A 21,820-nucleotide genomic window follows, 5' to 3' on the forward strand; every position below is an offset into this window, starting at 1 on the left:
GAGGAAATCTGCTTGGGGGAGAAAACCCCCTTGAAGAGGGGAGAAAATGATTGTGCTAAAACCTTCATTGTTTTAACCATAAAACCATAAAACCTTCATAAAACCTTAGTCATCCTGTCAAGTTTGGTTGAGATTGGATAAGTAACGACGGAATATATCACAGTCAAAAATTCTTCAGACAGACAGACAGACAGACAGACACCAAATGGCATATTTTAGTATGATGATGGTGAAGATGATACACCTTTATTATCTCCACTATCAACATTCAACTTAAATTATTTATTTATTAAATACACCTTTACCATCTTCTCTGCCAACACACAACTTTGATATATTTATTTATTAAATACACTTTTACCATCTCTACGACCAACACACACCTTTGAATTACTTATTTACTAAATACACTTTTACCATCTCCACTTCCAACACACAACTTTGAATTACTTATTTACGAAATACACTTTTACCATCTCCACTACCAACATACAACTTTGAATTACTTATTTATTAAATACACTTTTACCATCTCCACTACAACACACACCTTTGAATTACTTATTTATTAAATACACTTTTACCATCTCCACTACCAACACACAACTTTGAATTACTTATTTATTAAATACAGTTTTACCATCTCCACGACCAACACACAACTTTGAATTACTTATTTATTAAATACACTTTTACCATCTCCACTACCAACACACAACTTTGAATTACTTATTTATTAAATACACTTTTACCATCTCCACTTCCAGCACACAACTTTGAATTACTTATTTATTAAATTCACTTTTCCCATCTCCACTACCAACACACAACTTTGAATAACTTATTTATTAAATACACTTTTACCATCTCCACTACCAACACACAACTTTGAATTACTTATTTATTAAATACAGTTTTACCATCTCCACTACCAACACACAACTTTGAATTACTTATTTATTAAATACACTTTTACCATCTCCACTACCAACACACAACTTTGAATTACTTATTTATTAAATGCACTTTTACCATCTCCACTACCAACACACAACTTTGAATTACTTATTTACGAAATACACTTTAACCATCTCCACGACCAACACACAACTTTGAATTACTTATTTATTAAATACACTTTTACCATCTCCACTACCAACACACAACTTTGAATTACTTATTTATGAAATACACTTTTACCATCTCCACTACCAACACACAACTTTGAATTACTTATTTATTAAATACACTTTTACCATCTCCACAACCAACACACAACTTTGAATTACTTATTTATTAAATACACTTTTACCATCTCCACTACCACCACACAACTTTGAATTACTTATTTACGAAATACACTTCAACCATCTCCACTACCAACATACAACTTTGAATTACTTATTTATTAAATACACTTTAACCATCTCCACGACCAACACACAACTTTGAATTACTTATTTATTAAATACACTTTTACCATCTCCACTACCAACACACAACTTTGAATTACTTATTTATGAAATACACTTTTACCATCTCCACTACCAACACACAACTTTGAATTACTTATTTATTAAATACACTTTTACCATCTCCACAACCAACACACAAATTTGAATTACTTATTTATTAAATACACTTTTACCATCTCCACTACCAACACACAACTTTGAATTACTTATTTATTAAATACACTTTTACCATCTCCACTACCAACACACAACTTTGAATTACTTATTTATGAAATACACTTTTACCATCTCCACTACCAACACACAACTTTGAATTACTTATTTATTAAATACACTTTTACCATCTCCACAACCAACACACAACTTTGAATTACTTATTTACGAAATGCAGTTTTACCATCTCCACTACCAACACACAACTTTGAATTACTTATTTATTAAATACACTTTAACCATCTCCACTGCCAACACAAAACTTTAAACTGCTGTATATATTTATTTATATCCCCATTCCTATCTCCACTGTCTACATGTACATTTATTTAGTTGCTTAGGTGGTTACCTGTAAAACGTGATTTACCTGTAAAATCTACACGTCCCATTTTAAGGTGTGGTTGGGGGTGTGTTCTCTGAGGATTTGCATTCTTGCTCATTTTATTTTCCCTCATTGTACCTTTTAATTTATTATTACCTTCAAATGATAAAATCCACATTGTTCAGGCGAAACTGAGAATGAGACTGAGAAAGGAGAGGAATTAGTATATTGATGTCACAACCATCTTTTCTCCATCTTTGTTACTTTAGACAGGGAAAACAACTTCAAAGGATGATGTCGAATTTCCACAAGTGTTTGTGATTGAACCAAGTGGCTGAGAGTTTGTGGTGGACTTGAAAACCGGAATAAGATTTAATATTCACTTCAAGTAAATGACGTCAATGCATTCCCACGTGACGTAAGGCAACTGATATTATACCTGCTTTGCTTCCTGGTTGGTTATCTGATCGTCGTGCAGTTTGAACGCATCTTCGTCTCGAGAGGTAAGGGATTACTCTAAGGTTACTGGATTGTGAAATAAATAACAAATTATGTTTTGTTTTTTTTGTGTGTGAAATGGTGATAACTATGTTTGTGGCGTCACAAAGGAGGAGATACATTTATAAATAATTTTTTTCCGGAGTCTTTTAAAATATATTATTCCCAAGTATATCAAGGAAACTAGACCGCCACTCAGTAGAGCGCATACTCCCGCTGTGGGTCAAGTAGGAATAGTACGATTTCACAAAAGTTTGAGGGAGTAGTTCAGTAACAACACAAGACAAGACAACACAAGACAACACAAGACAGACACTGCACAGATATATTATACATATAGAACATATATAGAAGATAATGTTAAAAAAAAAAACAGGGCAATTTCACTTACATTTTCGGATTCAGCTTTCAATTCCATATAGGTGAGTGTATTTTGATGCATGTGTGACTTCAAATAAAATTGTAAGCCAGGAAAAACGTTCGTTTCATTCCTTAGGGATACAACATGTAAAACTGGCCCAAACGTCAAAACAAAACTCGCTCATTTTAAGTCATGCAAGCTAATGCGACCACTCATTCTTCTGGGAAGAATCCCGTGCATGTGCTTGTCACACTTATAAGTCACCTAAGTCTTTATAAGTTCATCAAATACTGACACCGCGATTGACATTCGCTGAGGTAAATGTTGATATCTCTCCTGAGGTAAAAAAGAAAAAGAAAAAAAAAACAGTTTTAAAGCATTATACGTATCAAACGATACATTTTATGAAACGGGGAAACCGAATACACACTTTGGTGGTTTTAAAATGACAGAATATGTCCTGGGTGGCGAACCAGCGGCTCGCGACCCGCATGCGGCTCTTAGCCAGCTCTAGAGTCCCTGTATAAAGAGAGTTGCGCCATGCGCTGACCCGAGATTTCTGGTCACGTGATTTCGTGGCGCCATTTTGTGTCGAACTTCACCGTGCGGAACGTCAGCTTGGTACGGGAATGTTGTTTATTGCCAAACAAAATGACTGGTTGTTCTGCTTTTGGTTGTTCAAACCAATCTGGGAAATATAAGATGTATAGATTTCCAAGTGATAAAGTCAGAAGACAAATTTGGGAAGCGAAAGTCAGACGAAAGAGCTGGAAAGCGATCGACTCCTCGAGACTCTGCCAGGTAGGCCCACGCCGCTTGATGATTGATGTTCAAAAGCAATTCTATCTGCTCGGTTTTTTTTTGGTTGTCTGTCCGTTGAAAACCCTTTTAAAGGGAAGTGATTTGTGTTTGTTTATAATCTTCAAGGAGCTGACCAAAAATGCATTTCCGTGGGAAGAACCCTGCTCAATTTTTTTGCGGGTTGTGCAGCCAAGTCGCCAGCTATGAAACATATTAATCGATCAGGCAATATCCATCAGAGTTCTGGGCAAGGGTGTAGTAATAAATGAACGTTTCAATCTTACTAGATGCCGATGACGTTTTCCTTATGTCAGAGACAGAAGCTGCCTTGCAGCTTGTTAAATCATTACAATGGAAATTGAATATAAATGTCGATAAAACTAAAGTTGTACACTAAAGAAATATGGCAATACCACGTACAGAATTTGTTTTAAGTGTGTTAGACTATATGTCGGCTGGAAGTCCTACACCGGAATTGCTCTCGGCACCCTTTAAAAAATCTTGGATATGCCCACACTCCTTTCTAAAAGTTATTAAAATTCAGAGAACGACAGCATTGGTTTGTCTTAATTATAATGTTAGCTCTTATATGCAGTGTTGGCTTGAAATATGCATTGCCATACCACTTTTAATATCACCACACAGCTCCTTTTCACGGCAATAGCTGAGTTTTTGACAAAACAAATATCACCTGTATGTAATAATAAGACTAAATATGTGCAGTAAAATTTTTTTTAGCAGGTTTAGAATATATCACCCCATATCGCGAATGTACATGTATATCTAATCCGACACATTTAGACACAAAATGGCGTCCAAATTTGAGTTGACACAACTCTCTATATACAGGGACTCTAGCCAGCAATTGTGCGGCTCGCGACGGGCTGCTCTATCGGTGCATGTTTTTACATTTTAAAATGTATTTCTATTATAAAATGAAAATGCATTTGAATATTTGACTGTACTGCCAATACATTTGCCAATATTTTAAAAATAAAATGAAACACTTTTGCGCGTAGAAACACTTGCGTGCGCAGACCCGGAAGTTTGTTAGCTAGGCTAGCACTAGCCCAGCGGCAGTGACCGAATCGCCATGGCAGAGTCAGGAAAACGTAAAGCTAAGCGCAAATATGAAGAGGAGCCCAGGGCATTTTTGCCTGAATGGGAGGAATTGTATTTTTTTACGGAGCGAAATGGGAAACCCTTGTGCTTGATTTGCAAGACAGCACTGTCGCATTTTGACGCTTCAAACCTGGAGCGCCATTTCACCTCACTCCATGATTACGTGGCCCGGGATTTTCCCCAAGGCAGTGAACTTCGCAAGCACAAGGTAAATGCATTGAAACGTCAGTCAGAGATGCAGACTCAGTTTTTTCGGAAATTAACGAAGCACTCAGAGACGGTCACATTAGCATCATATCAGTTGGCATGGAACATTGCTCGAGCTAAAAAGCCATACAGTGAAGGGGAATTCGTGAAAACGTGTCTCAGAGATGTTGTTGCCATCCTCACTCCTGAAAATGACAGTTTGAAGTGTTCTGTGTCAGACCTGCAGCTGTCACGGCACACCGTTGAACAGAGAATATCAGACATTAATAACTCCATTGAAACAGTTGCATACGGATCTTGAAAAATGTCGGTAATTCAGCACTGGTTTGGATGAGTCTTGCGACATTCAAGATAAGCCACAGTTGGCAATATTTGTACGGTCTGTATCAGAAGACTGCACAATTAAGGAAGAGCTGCTTGACATTGTGCCGTTAAAAGACAGGACCCGCGGCAACGACCTGAAAGAGACACTCACGACTGTTGTTGAGAAGGCAAATTTGCAATTACCAAAACTGACAGCAATAGCCACAGACGGTGCACCAGCCATGTTGGGATCTGCAAATGGCCTTGCAGGGCTGTGTAAAGCTGACGACCGTTTCCCTGATTTTTGGACATTTCATTGCATCATCCATCAAGAGAACCTGGTGTCTAAGAAGCTGAACTTGGACCTGTGGATGAAACCTGTGCTAGAAATTGTGAATTTTATTCGCACTCATGCTCTCAAGCACAGACAGTTCAAAAACCTCATAGCTGAACTGGACGAAGACCTTCCCAATGATCTGCTTCTCCACTGCACTGTGAGATGGCTTTCAAGAGGTAACATGCTTTCCCGTTTTTTTGAACTTTTGGACCCAGTGAAGCTGTTTCTGGCAGAGAAACATAAGGACTATCCTGAGCTACATGACCCACAGTGGATGTCACATTTGGGGTTTCTGGTCGACATGCTGCATCATCTGAACAAACTGAATCTAGATCTGCAAGGGAAGTTAAAAATGCTGCTTGACCTGGTGCAAAGTGTTTTCACATTTGTGAACAAACTCACGCTCTTCCAGACCCATCTTCAAAAGGGAGAGCTCACACATTTTCCCTCCTTGTTGAAGGCAAATGGAGAAGCAGCTGAGGTCACAAAAAGGAGCATTGCACACTATGCAACACTGGTTGAAAATCTTTTTTGTTTTGAGTTTTGAGGACAGATTCTGCAACCTGAAGAAACAACGGCCACAGATCACATTCCTCACCAACCCTTTCACTGCTGAATCGGATTGTTTAAAAGCCCCCTTAGTGGCAGATGAAGCAGCATCCCAGTTGGAGATGATTGAACTTTCTGAGGATGACAGACCTAAATGTGTCTTGAGAGAAGGAACCACAGGCACAGAGTTTTGGAAAATTGTGCCCACAGACAGATACCCCAGTGTCAAACAGGCTGCACTCAAGCTAATGTCAATGTTTGGAGCAACTTACGTCTGTGAATCAATTTTTTCTACACTGAAACAAGTGAAGTCAAGACATCGCTCTGTTCTTACGAACACACATGTGAAAGAGTTGCTCCGAGTGGCCACAACTGAGTACAAGCCAGACCTGAAAATGATTGTGGAAAACAAAGACTGCCAGGTGTCCCACTGAGGTAATAAACGACCTATGAAAACTGTTAAGCTATTTATTATAATTATGACATTGTGGCGGACACAAAAGCCCACTGGCGTGGTGACATCATTCCACGCACCAAGTGGGCGGTGGCCACGCCCGAGGGGTAGGCGTGGCCTCATGATATACACCGGGCGACCAGCCCGGAAGTGTTCAGTGTTACAGTGTAGTCTTGCAATAAAGACGTTTATATGTTACCGCTTGTCCGCTTCCTCCTTGCTCACAAGCAGCGCGCGTAACGCCGCGCTTTACTGGTGACCCTCGACGTTGGATCTGCCGTAGCGATCCTTCCGAACACGACGCCATTGCAATGGCCAACGACAAGGCAATGGCGATTAAACTTCCCGAATTTTGGGAGGCCCAGGCCGAAGTCTGGTTCGTTCAAGCCGAAGCCCAATTTCAGCTTCGGCGCCTCACCAACGACGACCTGCGCTACTGCCATGTCGTCGCCTCCCTCGGGCCCGGCACGGCCGCTCGAGTTGTGTCCGTCCTTCGCCACCCACCGGACGGCCACAAGTACGAGGCACTCAAGCGGCTACTCCTAGCCACGTTCGGCCTCACGGACGACGCACGGGCCGATCGCCTCCTGGATCTCCCCGAGCTCGGTGAGACGCGCCCGTCGGTCCGAATGGACCATATGCTGTCACTGTTGGGCGACGAAGCCCCCGGTTCGCTATTCCGGGCGCTTTTCCGTCGCCAACTTCCAGCGCAGGTTCGCCTCGCGTTGGCCGGGACCGGGCTAACGGAACCCCGAGCATTGGCGGCCGAGGCGGACAAGTACTTCGCCGCTTCGGACACGCGGGCGAGCGTTGGCGTGGCCGTCACGGCCTTCGACGCTGATGTTCCACAGCATCATCTTCTACAGCACGCTGAGGTTCAGCAGCATGCTGATACGCACCTCGTGAACGCCGCCACGCCCCGCCCACCGCCGCGGCGAAAACCGCCACCGCGGGGAAACCCGTCGACTCCACCGGCCTGGCGGAGCCAGCCGCGCTCCTCCAGCTCCACCACCTGGTGCTGGTTCCACGCCAAGTTCGGCCACGAAGCTCGGCGGTGTCATCCGCTGTGCTCCTCCAACAGGTCGGGAAACGCCCGGGCCGGCGCTCAATTGTGGCGATGAGCGCCGGCCGTTCGAGCAGCCTGCTGTTCATAACGGACACCTTCTCCGGGCGCCGTTACCTGTGCGACACGGGAGCACAGGTGAGTGTCATTCCCGCCGGCACGTCAGACAAGCACGCCGCGGGTGGGGGCCCCGCGCTGCTTGCCGCGAACGGGACGCCCATCCGTACGTACGGAAAACGCTGCCTCTCTCTGCGGTTTGGAGGGCAGGTTTTCCGATGGACGTTCGTCACCGCCGACGTGCCCATGGCACTGCTTGGCGCGGACTTCCTGTGCGCTAATTGGCTCCTGGTCGACGTCAAGCGCAGACGGCTTGTCCAGGCCGAGACGTTCAGCTCGCTCGCATGTGCGTTGCCCAGCTCAACGAGCGGCTTGCCAAGCGGCTTGCCGAACGATTCGATTCCGGCCACGTTGGTCTGTACGCTTCCGGCAGCGGACGCATTCACCCGCCTCCTCGCCGGCTTCCCGGCCCTCACGCGGCCCACCTTCTTGGCGGGGGCCGTCAAGCACGGGGTGGCCCATCACATCCCCACCGTCGGGCCACCGGTCTACGCCCGGGCACGCCGCCTCGAGCCGACGAAGCTGGCGGTGGCAAAAGCGGGGTTCGCTACCCTGGAGCGACTCGGCATCGTTCGGCGCTCAGAGAGCGCTTGGGCATCGCCGCTGCACATCGTGCCGAAGCCCGGCGGGGGATGGCGACCGTGCGGGGACTATCACCGTCTCAATGACGCCACGACTCCCGACCGCTACCCCGTCCCCCACATTCAGGACTTTTCCGCCCGTTTGGCGGGCAGGTCCTTCTTCTCGAAGGTGGACCTCATACGCGGCTACCATCAGGTCCCCGTCAGGCCGGAGGACGTCCCGAAGACGGCGGTCATCACGCCATTCGGACTCTTCGAGTTCCTGCGCATGCCCTTCGGTCTGAAGAATGCGGCTCAGGCGTTCCAGCGACTGATGGACAGCGTCCTGCGCGACTTGGATTTTGTCTAAATCTACCTGGACGATATCCTCGTCGCCAGCGCATCCCGCGAAGAGCACCTACGCCACCTCCGCACGCTCTTCGAACGCCTGGGCCAGCATGGCCTGATTGTGAACCCCGCAAAGTGCCGGTTCGGCGCCGCCACAATCGATTTTCTGGGGCACCGTGTCACCAGGCACGGAGCCGTCCCCCTGCCGGCCAAGGTGGAGGCGGTGAAGGGGTTTCCGCGCCCCCGCACGATCAGAGGGCTGCAGGAGTTCCTGGGCATGGTGAACTTTTACCATCGGTTCCTGCCCCGTATCGCCCAGCTCCTGCGCCCCCTGCACGAAGCTCTCCGAGGTAAGCCGGGCAAAGGCGACGTTACCTGGACCGAGCAGATGGACACGGCGTTCACGGGCGCGAAGCTCGCCTTGGCTAACGCCACCATGCTCGCGCACCCGGCGCCCGATGCGCCGATCGCCCTCACCACCGATGCCTCGGACTACGCGGTGGGCGCGGTGCACGAGCAATGGGTGCGTGGAGCTTGGCAACCGCTGGCGTTCTTTAGCCGGCAGCTTCGCCCGCCCGAACGCCGTTACAGTACCTTCGACCGCGAGTTGCTCGGACTTCACTTGGCGGTCAGGCACTTCCGCCATCTGCTCGAGGGCCGGGCGTTCACTGCCTTCGTCGACCACAAGCCGCTGATCTTTGCGATGGGCAAGGTCACCGAGCCGTGGTCGGCCCGGCAGCAGCGTCACCTCTCGGCCGTGTCCGAGTACACGACGGACATCCAGCACGTCGCGGGGAAGGACAACCCGGTTGCGGATTGCCTTTCCCGGGCCGTCGCCCACGCAGTCCACCTCGGCATCGACTATGCCCGGATGGCAGCGGACCAGGCCGCTGACCCCGACGTCCAGGCCTTGCGGACCGCCGTCACGGGCCTCCGCGTCACCGAGGTGCCGTTCGATGGCGCGGGCGCGGCCCTCTTGTGCGACGTCTCCCTCGGGCGTCCTCGCCCCATTGTGCCCGCGGGCTGGCAGCGCCAGGTGTTTGACGCCATCCACGGCCTGTCCCACCCGGGCGCGAGGGCCTCCCAAAGGCTGATCGCCGACAAGTTCGTCTGGCATGGCCTCCGGAAGGCCGTCCGCGGCTGGGCCAGGACATGCCTCGCGTGCCAGCGCGCCAAGGTGCACCGGCACACCCAGGCCCCGTTGGCCCCGTTCACGGTGCCGGAACGCCGGTTTGACCACGTCCACGTGGACCTGGTGGGACCTCTGCCCCCCTCGCGGGGTTTCACCCACGTCCTCACCATGGTGGACCGCACCACCCGGTGGCCGGAGGCCGTGCCCTTGGCGTCGACAACGGCGGCCGTTGTCGCGCAGGCTTTCATCGCCACCTGGGTCGCCCGGTTCGGCGCCCCATCAGACATCTCATCCGACCGCGGCCCCCAGTTCACCTCGGAGCTCTGGGGGGCGGTTGCGCAGGGGCTCGGGGTCCGGCTGCACCGAACCACGGCCTACCACCCCCAGGCTAACGGCCTGTGTGAGCGATTTCACCGCTCATTGAAGGCCGCGCTCCGGGCCACCCTCCGCGACGGCGGCTGGGTCGACAGGCTCCCCTGGGTCCTGCTGGGCCTCCGGACGGCGCCCAAGGAGGACCTGCGCGCATCCGCGGCGGAGTTGGTCTTCGGGCAACCGCTGCGGGTGCCGGGCGAGTTCCCCCCCCCCCCCCCCCCGATTCCACGGCACCATGGTCCGCGGCACAGCAGCGCTCCGCTCTGCAAGAGACCGCCCAGAGATTCGCCCCGGTGCCAACGGCATGCCACGGGCACCCACCGACACACGTCGCCCCGGAGCTTCGCACGGAGGAGTACGTCTTCGTCCGCCACGATGCCCATCGGACACCACTGCGGCCCCCGTACGACGGGCCTTTCCGCGTGCTGGAGACCGGGGCGAAGCACTTCACCCTGGACATCGGCGGTACTCCTGACCGCGTTTCGGTAGACCGCCTCAAGCCGGCCCACCTTGATGTGGACCATCCACCGCCAGTGGCCCGACCCCCACGTCGGGGCCGTCCTCCTGCGGGCGGACCCCCGGCACCGCCCAGCCCCGCCGCCACGGCGCCCCCCGGTCCTGCACCCATCCCAGGGGCAGCCAGGGGCATCCCACCTGGTATTCCTGCACCCCGGACGCCGCCGATCGCCAGGGGGCGCTTCGGCCGGGTCATTCGTCTGCCCCGCAAACTGGCCCTCCAGGTGCGCGGGAATTCTGGGGGGGGGCGCGTGTGGCGGACACAAAAGCCCACTGGCGTGGTGACATCATTCCACGCACCAAGTGGGCGGTGGCCACGCCCGAGGGGTAGGCGTGGCCTCATGATATACACCGGGCGACCAGCCCGGAAGTGTTCAGTGTTACAGTGTAGTCTTGCAATAAAGACGTTTATATGTTACCGCTTGTCCGCTTCCTCCTTGCTCACAAGCAGCGCGCGTAACGCCGCGCTTTAACATAACCATAATACATATAATTATTAATTATGTCATTAGGCCAAAAAGTTGCTGTTGTCGAGTGAGCATGCAGGTGTTGTGCGGCTCTTTGCAATGGTGTGAAGGTTTTTTTTTGGCTCTTTATGCTGGACTGGTTTGCCACCCCTGGAATATGTCTTTATTAGAAAAAAAAAAAAAGAACCTTGAAGACGACGCTGCTAACAAAATACACCGCTCTAACGCATAACCACGAGTTAAAACTACATTTACAACAAATATGAAAACAATTTTCATATCACAATGTTAAATATAGAATATATAGAAGATAATGTTAAAAAAAAATGAGCCCTATCTTCCAATGGTAAACAATCCTTCAAAAAATTCCTGGATCCGGAATAATATCCTGAGCTTCACCAAAAACGAATCAATTCTTCCTTATACCAAGGGCAATCATCCCACCAACTTTCATCCAAATCCGTTCAGACTTTTCCAGATATCTTGTTCACAAACACACAAACACACACACACACACACACACACACACACACGTACACAATCGAATGCATTACTCCCTGGCGGAAGTAATAATCCACTGGTGAGGAATGTCAAACCTGGTGGTTTAATGGAGATTCCGCTTTGAACCTGGGAGGGTCGGAGATACAAACCCCGTCAGAGTCATGCAAAGACTTTTTTTTATAAATGGTACAAGCTGCTTCCTTGCTTGGTGCCCAGTATTTAAAAGGATAGAGCATGGACAAGCAACGCAAGGAAGGCAATGGCAAACCACCCAGTGCAACCTTTGCCAATAATCTGTTTCGGCATCACCGACACTCTGTGGAGTATGGGACACAAATAAAAAAAGAACATCGAGTCAAAAAGGTCGGAAATCTTACATTGGTGACTGCACACACTGGCGAGGCTCTGACTTGTTCAAAGCTCCATCTTGTTTTATGTTTGAGTCAGGGACTCGGAGTCCTTGGGAGGAGAAGGGGAATTGTTAGATTGCTATCACCATTTTGGCCTGTAGAAACGGACACCTCAAGATACACACTTCAAATAACTCTCCCAATAATGCAATCCAAGTGGGCAATTTTTATATTCGTGAGTGTAATGGCATTGTGATAACATGCCACTGGGTATGAATCCTCACAGCAGGCGAGGCCTGATGGAATCCCAGTCTGTTTAATTCGTGAATTTGCTTGTGAATTCAGTGCCCCATTGACGATATTGATACATTTGTGGGGGTAGGGAAGAAATACCATCGTGGAGTTAAGATTGTATAGGTTTTAGCATGGACCTTGTACGCAAAGAAGAAGAACCTCAATTTCATAAGTAAGGAACCTGTGAGGTTAAGAGTGTTTGGATGTCACCACACGGAGGTTGGTTTTGTATTAACTAGATGGGGCTTTAGGATAATTCCCAGTATGTAATTGCCTCCTGTGATTTTCCCTTCTGTTTTTTACAAGTAAAAAGGCCGGCCATAAAAACCCTGGTTCACCAACAACAACAATAACAACAACGGCCCTTAAGCGGACATTGCCAACAGAAAGCCAAACATTCCCGAACGACTGCAACATTCCGCCTCCAAGGGATCATGACCGATCAGCCACACCCCGAAGTTTGTCGTTGGTTGAGAGCATATGGAATGATTTAATGGGGTGTGGGGATTGGTCAGGGAGTGACTTCAGCGAGGGAAAAAGGAGGGTGCGTCCCTGCCCCTCTCTCTCTCTCTCTCTTTGGTGCTGGCTTAATGGCGGGTGGTTGCGTTTTCTCGTGTGTGCTTGAGGAGAACTGTTTGAAGCCCAGAAAACCTTGCAGCATTGGAGTCAGGGGTGTTGTTTTGACGCGGAACTCTTCCAGGGAGCTAAGGACCGGATGGTGCTGGCTCGGCCTGGATTGAGCGTGGGAACGTTTGGCTGCCTGCTACACAGCTCGGTGTGCTGGCGCACTTGACCAGCCCCATTGTTTGGGCGCTTTGATGCACAGTCCTCCAGTCGACCGACCCCACCAAAGTGCTCGAAGAGGCCAGAGCTGAGTGCCAAATAAAAGAGGGGATTTTATTTTTATTTTCTTCAATCATTCCCCTGTCTGTATTTAGGTACTGATCATATTGCACTTATTTTCATTAAACTATTATTTATTGCATTTATTTGTCGTGCCTGTGTGTTTGTTTCTGTGTTGGATGCGTTCGGATAACCTCCGTCGTGCTGATTGGCCCAGGTAAGGACCTCGTGACCTTCGGTCCCACACGCGCCATCAAAGGAACTGACATTCATTTGGTTGGACGCCTCGGGAGTAACAACGATCGGCTACCCATCATCCTGAGGTGTTTACCCCGGTGACGCGACAATAATCTTAAATTCCTCATTCAAAGAGGGAACTATTCCAGCACAGTGGAAAAAAGCAATTGTTGTCCCAATCCCGAAGACTTCTAGACTAGTTTGGAATAAACTCAGACCAATATCGTTGACTGATCACTTTGCAAAATTAGCTGAAACCTTTGCAACTCGATGCATACTCAGTGACATCAAGGACAATATTGACATCAATCAGTTTAGTAACCGAGCAGGTTATTCCACCTCACACTTCCTTGTTAAGTGTTTTCATTAATGAACTTGTTAATTGTTAACAATCTGTATGTGCACGCTGACAAACAACTAAGTCACTTCTTGGTGGTTGCAACAGATTTCTCTAAAGCTTTTGATGAAATATGTACAATGTGGTTGTAACATCGTTAATTTAAATAGGTGTCGGTGCCTGCCTTATTTTTCTGGATATGTGGTTTCTTGGATAAAATAGTTCGATATGTTAGACACAAGGATACCTTGTCTGTAAATCAAATCCTGTATGAAGGGTACCACAGGGTACCAAATTGGGCCCTCTCTGTTGATTGGCTCAAATCAATGATGCAACGACTCAGCATGATGACGATGCTCATATTCTAACCTTCAAGTATGTTGATGACATGACATTGATTGAGGATTGAAGGGGCAGGGAACCTAATGTGACAATACAATCTGCCTTGAATGTTTTTACTCAATGGGCAATGAAAAATAACATGAATTTGAATACTGATAAGTGTGTGCTTATGGAAGTTTGTTTCATGAAGCAACCTCCACCAAAGCCTCAATTTACGATCCAAGCGACTGTACTGCAGAAGTTTGATCATATGAAAATACTGGGTTTTGTCATCTGATCTGATCTGGAGTGGAATCTTCACATCAGCAATATTGTCACCAGGGCAAATGGAAAGTTGTTTATGTTGAAGATGCTGAAAAAGTTTAACTTAGCCGTGGAAGATTTTTGATTTGAAGATTTTTAGAGAATGCTGTTCCAGTTTGGAATGCTGGTCTCACGATCCGCCAAGATAACCAACTGGAACAGCTTCAGAAAATGGCTCTCCGAATCATTCTCGGACAATCATATAATCAGGCCCTTCAGTTTTGTGATATTCGACCCTCCAAACAATGTCGGCTTGAAACTTGTCCGAGATTTTCAGGCCAATTAGCCACATCTAATGAGGTTAGACATTGGTTTCCAGACCTGAGGCAGGATCGGACACAATATTCTCTCAGAAACTCATCTCAACTCTCACAAATCACATGTAAAACCCAAAGGTAAAAAAAAACAGTGCTATACCATACTTTAAGATTCTTAATGAATAATATACATTGTACTCCCTTTTTAACGATGTCCTCTTTTAATATTTTTAAAATAGAAATAAATTCCATGTTTATCTTTTTATACCATCTGCTGATTCTGATGCACCAATTCTTTAATCCTTCGCCTGCTTTTCGCTGTAGTTACCCTCCTCTAGTTTATCCTGCCGAATGTTCATGTTATTTTATAATGAAATTTGTTTGTATTTCTTGTTATTCCTCAGTGTACGCAGATGACAGACCGTTCAAGTGCACTTTCTTTTTAAAATTGTTTATGTCGCGTGTATAATGTAGATGGTTTAGCCTTTTTGACTTTCAGTGATCAAATCAGTTTGTGATTTTTTCTGTTCTTTGTTTTATGCCCTTTTTTCAGCGTGTTAACTCGTATACAATTTAATTATATTAAAATGTACTATTTTGCTGCCATTTCTGTTTTTTTCTGTCTGAATGTTTATGATCGATTGAATAACACCAGTTACTACTACTACTACTACTACTACTACTACTACTACTACTACTACTACTACTACGCCACGCCATTTTGCTGCTCCTCGAGCCGTGCTATTTTCGACATTTCCTCCTCATCCTCCTCCGTTTTCGTTTGTATTTTTGGTTTATTTGGGTTATCTGAACCGAGTTGGTTCATTTTGTTATTTTATTTTGACGTCCCGTTTGAGTTATTAGTTCTTTTGTTTTCGGGCCTAGATGTGGCGTGCGGCCGCACCCGTGTGGGGCTAGTTTTGCCGCGCCCGATCTGTGGCGTATCACAAAACTGTTTGACTTCCTTGTTTTTGCTTAATCACCCTTGACTTTCTGTGCTAAATTTGCATCGTTTTGGCGATTAAGCCGATAAGTTATTTGCTCAACGCGCGTTTGATTATCCTTTTGAGTTAATCATTAGCATACCGGTACGGTCGTGCTAAAATAGGCAAAAGCTCACGACGACCTCATTGGTATTTTTTTTTCATTTTCATTTGACGGGAAATATACCGTTAATAGTAATCATGCCTCTGGATGATACATGGGCAAGAATGGCCGCTACTACCTCTGGTGCAGGTGGGAACCGCCCTGCCCACCCGTTTAAGGCGTTAACAAGGAAGCACGGGGTGAAATGCGAGTTGGGACAAATCATCCAAATAGAGGCCTATGTGAAAGCACTCGCTAGTGTGGTTGATCCAGCAACGATAGTTGCTGCCTCGAAAATGCATGGACAAGCTGTGTTCTTTCTTAACTCAGAGGCTGCAGCAAACAAAGCCATGGAGAAAGGGATTAGTGTGGGAGGACTCTTTGTACAAGTCGAGCCGCTCTCAAGTCTTGGTACAAGGATAATTATATCGAATATACCCCCTTACGTGCCTGAAAATGTCGTGGTGCCTTTCCTGGAACAACTGGGAGTGTTGAGATCACCCATCAAGCCTGTGTCTTTGGGCTGTCATGAGCCCTCCCTACAACATGTCTGGTCTTTTAAAAGACAAGTCTCCATTGAATTGGGAAAGGATGCTGAATGTGAGGGGTCGTTTGTTATTCTTTTTGACGGAAAGAATTACAGGGTGTTTTATAAGACAAACGAACCCCGTTGTTTTGTATGCAAAGCGAAGGATTACAGGAGAGCAGACTGTCCCACTATCATTAAAGAGGTTGCAGCTCCTCAACGCCCAGATCAGCCTAGAGAGGATCCCAGCATCACTGAAGGTATCATTAGAGAGGCGGCTGCTCCTTTGTGCTCGAGGGCAGTGGACCCTCAAGAAAGTTCCATTGCAGCTTCTCATCCCATCTCTTCCGCTGCCATAAATCAATGGCAGACAGTGGGAGCAGGGAGGGCAAAGAGAGCACAGAAGAGGAAATCAGAACCCGCAGAGGATGTGACCACGGAACACCCTGGTACAATCGAGGAGGACACGGGAAGTACTGTGTCAAAGGGATTCGTAAGGCCGAGTATTCTGAAGGAGAAAAGAGTGGTAACCCAATCTGAAGAAATGGAAGAAGCAGAAGAGGAAACTACTCATCAAACGACAGGATATGGGGAGTCTTCTCTCTCAGATCCACCCAAAGACAGTTTGAAGTATGAACAGGAAGGGAGACCATCAGGTCGTAAACCCAGCACGGTAAAGACAAACAACCTAGAGGTATCTGACTTGACAGGGCCAAACGATACTGTGATGTTGGTTCCTGAGAAAATGCATCCAATAATAACAACTGCAACGAAGCTTCAAAATAAACCAGGGATTGAAACATCTACAAGAGCAGTGCTGAACCGAAGGATTAACACAGAATTTTCAAAGGATGCTGAAGTAGCATTCATCGGTGGGACAGACAGAGAGAGGGAACCAGACACACAAGCATCAATAAAGTTGCTGGCACTGACCGACATCTCAGGTGATGTCACTTCACTCACAGTTGGGCCAGAAAGTGGTATTGTTGAGCACATCTCTATTTTACCACCCCAAAAGGTTGGATCTCCTATACCAACTGAGGAATAGGCATCCATTCCCACAGGCGAAGCAACGTCCACCGCATCAGAGCCAAAGGAGCGTTCCTCTGCGCCAGAAGACTATGCCAAGTCAGCCTTGAGAGACGACATGGCAGCAGACTTGACACATTGTATAATTTCACCAAAGGAGAAGGATCTTGAACCTCCAGACAGCGATGATGAGGAAAGTATTGGTGATGGGGAAGACAATTAAGGGTCACTGACTGGTTTAGAGACAGACCTACCTGCAGGACGCCATTCCTGCATTCCCAGCCAGGAGATACTCGAGTTCCTGGAACAAAGCTTGCATAGCAGGAAGAAAGTGGAAAATGCGCTGAAACGGTGGAAAGATTATGACTTGCTAGTGCATTCCCTGTATGTACTAAGGAGAGAGGGACATAAAAGAAGGACTTCAGGCTCGGCCGAACAAGCCCGAGTCAGGAAGTTTCTAGCAAAGCTGTTGAGTTACGAGCCTGAATATAAATTGGGTTAAGATGATGAATTTCACAGAAACAAAACTCTCAATAGAATAATGACATCAAACTTACGAATAGGATCATTGAATGTCAATGGCTGTAAGGATGCATTCCATGTGCACCAGGTATTGTCATTCTGTGTGAAGGAAAAACTTGAAGTAACCTCTCTGCAGGAAACCCACACGACCTCAGAGGCTGCATCCCGATGGGAAAACCAATGGGAAGGTTTGGTTCTTTTTCACTCACCTAACGGACACATCTTGTGGAGTGGCTACCCTCTTTTCACCAAAGAGGAAACCTGAAATACTTGTCGTAAAGAAAGCCAGTGTGGGGCGGTTGCTACATATAAAAGCAAAGTTTGAAGAATTTGTTGTCAATTTCGTCAACATTTATGCACCTTGTGTAGGAGTTGCAAGGGGGATTTCTTCAACCGGTTGCAGAGATTCATGCTCACCTTGCCTGGTGAAGAGTGTGTAATTCTTGGAGGAGACTTTAATTGCACTCTAAACCCCTCCCTTGATCGAATAGGTCAGGAGCCGCATAATCCCTCTATAAGAATATTACAACAAACCATAACTGTTACCCTTGTGGGATACTTGGCACATACAACACCCCACAGACAGAACATTCACGTATACGAGTATCAGAGGTGGTCATATATCACAATCCCGGCTCGATATAATTTACGTGTCTCACCATTGGTGTAAGAGTGTCAGTGACTCCGGCATAAAAGTTGCCCATTTCACAGATCACAACTTGGCCTGGATCAAGTTTTCCCTGGCGGAAACAAGGCGAGGCCCTGGCTTGTGGCACCTGAACAATGCTTTAAGTCAGGATGAAGCCTTTTTGTCAATCTTTTTGAATTTTTGGCAAGCCTGGAGGAATAAAAAAGGAGATTTTTGCTCACTTGGATTATGATGGGATGAAGGCAAGGTACGATTGAAATTGCTATGTCAGGAATACTCGTGTGGTTCGAGCAAAACACTTGGGGTAGGGATCAAAAGACTGGAAGAGGAACTGCTGCACCTTGAGAAGCACCTGACCATGCTTACCTCTACTGAATTGCAGGCATACGAAGAAAAGAAGAGCACCCTTAAAGCATGTAGTCATGTGAAGGCACGAGGGGCGTATGTGCGCTCTCGTTTGCAGTGTATTTCTGAGGATGAATATGTCCTGAATTATCTCAAAGGGGTGGAAAAACGCAAAGGTCAATTCAGGACGAAATCGAGTGTTCTCGCAGAAGATGGTCTCTTGCTCAATCGCTCGGAGGGTGTTCAAAAACGAATTAGAGCCTTTTATGCTCAGCTATATTCGGGTAATAGCACAGATGCAGGTGCAGGTGGCACTTTGTGGAGTAGTCTTCCTGAAGCCTCTGTGGAGGACTGAGAGCAGCTGGAGACTCCATTATCTCTGGACGAATTGAAAACCGCCCTGCACAGCCTATCAAGAGATAAATCCCCTGGCATGGATGGCTTATTATGTGAATTCTATACAAAAGTATGGGACTTGGTTGGACCTGATTACCTAAGCGTAGCTCAGGAAGCTTGTGATGCAGGTATAATGCCCCTTTCTTGGCGTCGAGCGATTCTGGTCTTGATTCCCAAGGAGGGTGACTTGAGAAATTTGAAGAATTACCGCCCTGTGTCTCTGCTGTGTGTGGATTATAAGGTCATGGCTAAAATGTTGTCACTCCGTCTCGAACCAGTCCTGACAAAATTAGTCAGCCCGGACCAATCTTATGCCATTCCAGGCAGGACAATACATGACAACATATCCCTTGTCAGAGACCTGATACAGTATGCGGACATGACTCGGACTCAAGTCGGATTCCTTTCCTTGGATCAGGAGAAAGCCTTTGACCAGATGAACCATGAGTATCTTTGAAACCTTGCTAACTTTTGGGTTGGGGAGGAGATTTGTAGGCATGATTCAGATGTTGTACATGTCGGCAGAATGCCTAGTTAAAGTCAACGGTTTCTTGCTCGTGCCCTTTCCATTTGAGAGAGGAATAAGACAAGGATGTCCCATGTCCGGCCAATTATATTCCCTATGTATTGAACCCTTCGTTTGTTTGATGAGAAGAAGGCTAACTGGCATTGTGGTGCCACACAACAGGTTCAACCTCAAACTTTCTGCATATGCAGATGACGTTCTCGTGTTTGCCAGTAATGCAAGGGATATACAAGTAGTTTATGATTGTCAGCAGGTCTATTCAGCAGAATCGTCTGCTGCAATCAATTGGAGGAAAAGCTCTGGGCTTCTAAATGGACAAATGCAGGTAAAGGAGTTACCAACACTTTTTCAGAAATTGACCTGGAGTCGCAATGAGCTCAAATATTTGGGGGTGCACTTGTCCACTTCCCATGGGTACTCACCACTCAGTAACTGGAACAATTTAGGGGACAAGATCGAAGCAAAGTTGAGAGACTGGAGTGGACTACTAAAAGTCCTGTCTCTGAGGGGGAAAACACTCCTTATTAAACAGTTTATAATTCCGAAGTTAGTATTCAGGCTCTCTTGCATAAGCACTCCAGAGGAGTTCTTGGTTAAGATGCAGAGGAAGCTACTGGACTACTTTTGGAATGGTAAACACTGGGTTTCCATGGGCATTCTGAGCTTGCCTTTTGCAGAAGGTGGACAGTCTTTTCCCTGCCTTCGAAGCCACTACCACGCATCCAGGCTGAAGACCATACAACGTTACCTACATGTGAACCCTGCACCGCAATGGTGCTCACTGGCATCATACTTCTTCAGCAAAGTGCTCAATTTTGGGTACAAAAGGAACCTTTTTATCATTACATCTCGGAGCCTGTCTCGTGCTACATTGCCTGTTTTTTATCAAGAAATGCTGAAGGCTTGGAATGTAGTCGACGTACAAAGAACAGTTCCTTGTCCAGGCAAGGACCTGCTAGAAGAACCGCTCATTCTCAACCCTCTTCTACAGGGCCCAACTCTGGCTTCCTTTTCAGTAAGAAGGAACCTCTTAGCTGGTAGCATATCCACAGTGGGAGACCTTCTGAACGATGGGAAGAGAAGGCTTATTTTACCCAAGGAACTCGCAGCGAAAATGGGCCTGAGGACAATCAGGATCCCCTCCAGGATACTTGAAGAGGTCAAAAGCTCCTTGCCTCCCGATTGTCTGGAATATCTAGAGAATCCCAAAGAGGGTGATGGATCTGGACAGATGTCCATCGGTAACTCCATGGATTTTAAAATCCGACCACGATGTTGCGAGCTCTCTCAGCCAATAACTGCAAACAATATGAGTAAGATGCCTGGCCCAGTGGAAATGTCGTTCTGTGGGCTATCAAGGAAAAATATATACCTGCTAGTGCTCCACTCGCTCCATTATATAGCTCTTGCAACCCGACTAGATACTCCCTGGCGTGAGATTCCTCCACTTCCTTCGACTGTTCATCCACGTTGGGATTCACTCTATCTCTACCCAACGCCAAGAATGATGGCAGACTTAAGTTGGAGGTTGCTACATGGTGCACTGAGCTCTGGATCTATGATGCGCCATTTCACTAACTTCCCAGAGGAATGCTGCTTGTGGTTAAAGGGAAACTATATTTCACATATACCTTCAATGCCACCGTCTTGAACCAGTGTTCTTACTGATGAAAAATCTTCTCTTGCGCTTCTGGCTTCACTTCTCTCCAACACTTTTTATCATCGGGCACCCGGTAAAGAAACTAAGCAAGTCACGAGATCTCCTTGTTAACTTTATTTTAGCCTGTGGGAAAATGGCAATATATAAAACCAGGAAGGCAAAAATTGAGAGAAATGTGGTGGAACATAGTTCTGTATGTCTGAAGGGCTTAATACGCTCACGCATTATTTCGGAGTACAAGGCGGCAGAATATAGTAACACTGTTCAAAAGTTTAAGGAAACCTGGACTATAAATGATGCACTTTGTACGGTCTCCCCACAAGATACTTTGCTCTTATTTGTATAAATGTGTTATTTGGCATTCTTTTTGGTGTTCTTTGGCGTTCTTTTTTTTGGTGTT

At 46.8% G+C, this 21,820-nt stretch overlaps 2 protein-coding genes across 4 annotated transcripts in view; both read left to right on the forward strand.

Annotated features, from left to right (window-relative positions):
• Nucleotides 1-21,820, forward strand: part of LOC144889528 (tripartite motif-containing protein 14-like) — a 64,286-nt gene that overhangs the window by 15,241 nt on the left and 27,225 nt on the right. For 2 of the 3 annotated variants that reach the window (XM_078770135.1, XM_078770137.1), the window contains exon 1: nt 2,472-2,513. The exons of the other annotated variant lie outside the window; for it this stretch is intronic. The gene's annotated coding sequence lies outside the window, so the exon portion shown is untranslated. Of the gene's footprint in view, nt 1-2,471; nt 2,514-21,820 lie in introns of those variants that run through there. 3 annotated transcript variants of the gene reach the window in all.
• Nucleotides 4,764-6,622, forward strand: LOC144893257 (general transcription factor II-I repeat domain-containing protein 2-like). Its single transcript, XM_078783135.1, has 3 exons — nt 4,764-5,233; nt 5,319-6,099; nt 6,188-6,622. The coding sequence occupies exons 1-3, from the start codon at nt 4,764-4,766 to the stop codon at nt 6,620-6,622; spliced, it is 1,686 nt and encodes a 561-aa protein (XP_078639261.1).

The sequence above is a fragment of the Myxine glutinosa genome, chromosome 1 (assembly GCF_964187855.1).
Source record: "Myxine glutinosa chromosome 1, kmMyxGlut1.1, whole genome shotgun sequence".
In the NCBI taxonomy this organism is placed as follows: Eukaryota; Metazoa; Chordata; class Myxini; order Myxiniformes; family Myxinidae; genus Myxine; species Myxine glutinosa.

Coding starts and splice junctions, on each gene's coding strand:
- LOC144893257 (XM_078783135.1), top strand. CDS start 4,764: ATGGCAGAGTCAGGAAAACGTAAAGCTAAGCGCAAATATGAAGAGGAG. Junction 5,234..5,318: donor TCAGACCTGCAGCTGTCACG/GCACACCGTTGA, acceptor TCGGTAATTCAG/CACTGGTTTGGATGAGTCTT. Junction 6,100..6,187: donor ATTTTCCCTCCTTGTTGAAG/GCAAATGGAGAA, acceptor TTGAGTTTTGAG/GACAGATTCTGCAACCTGAA.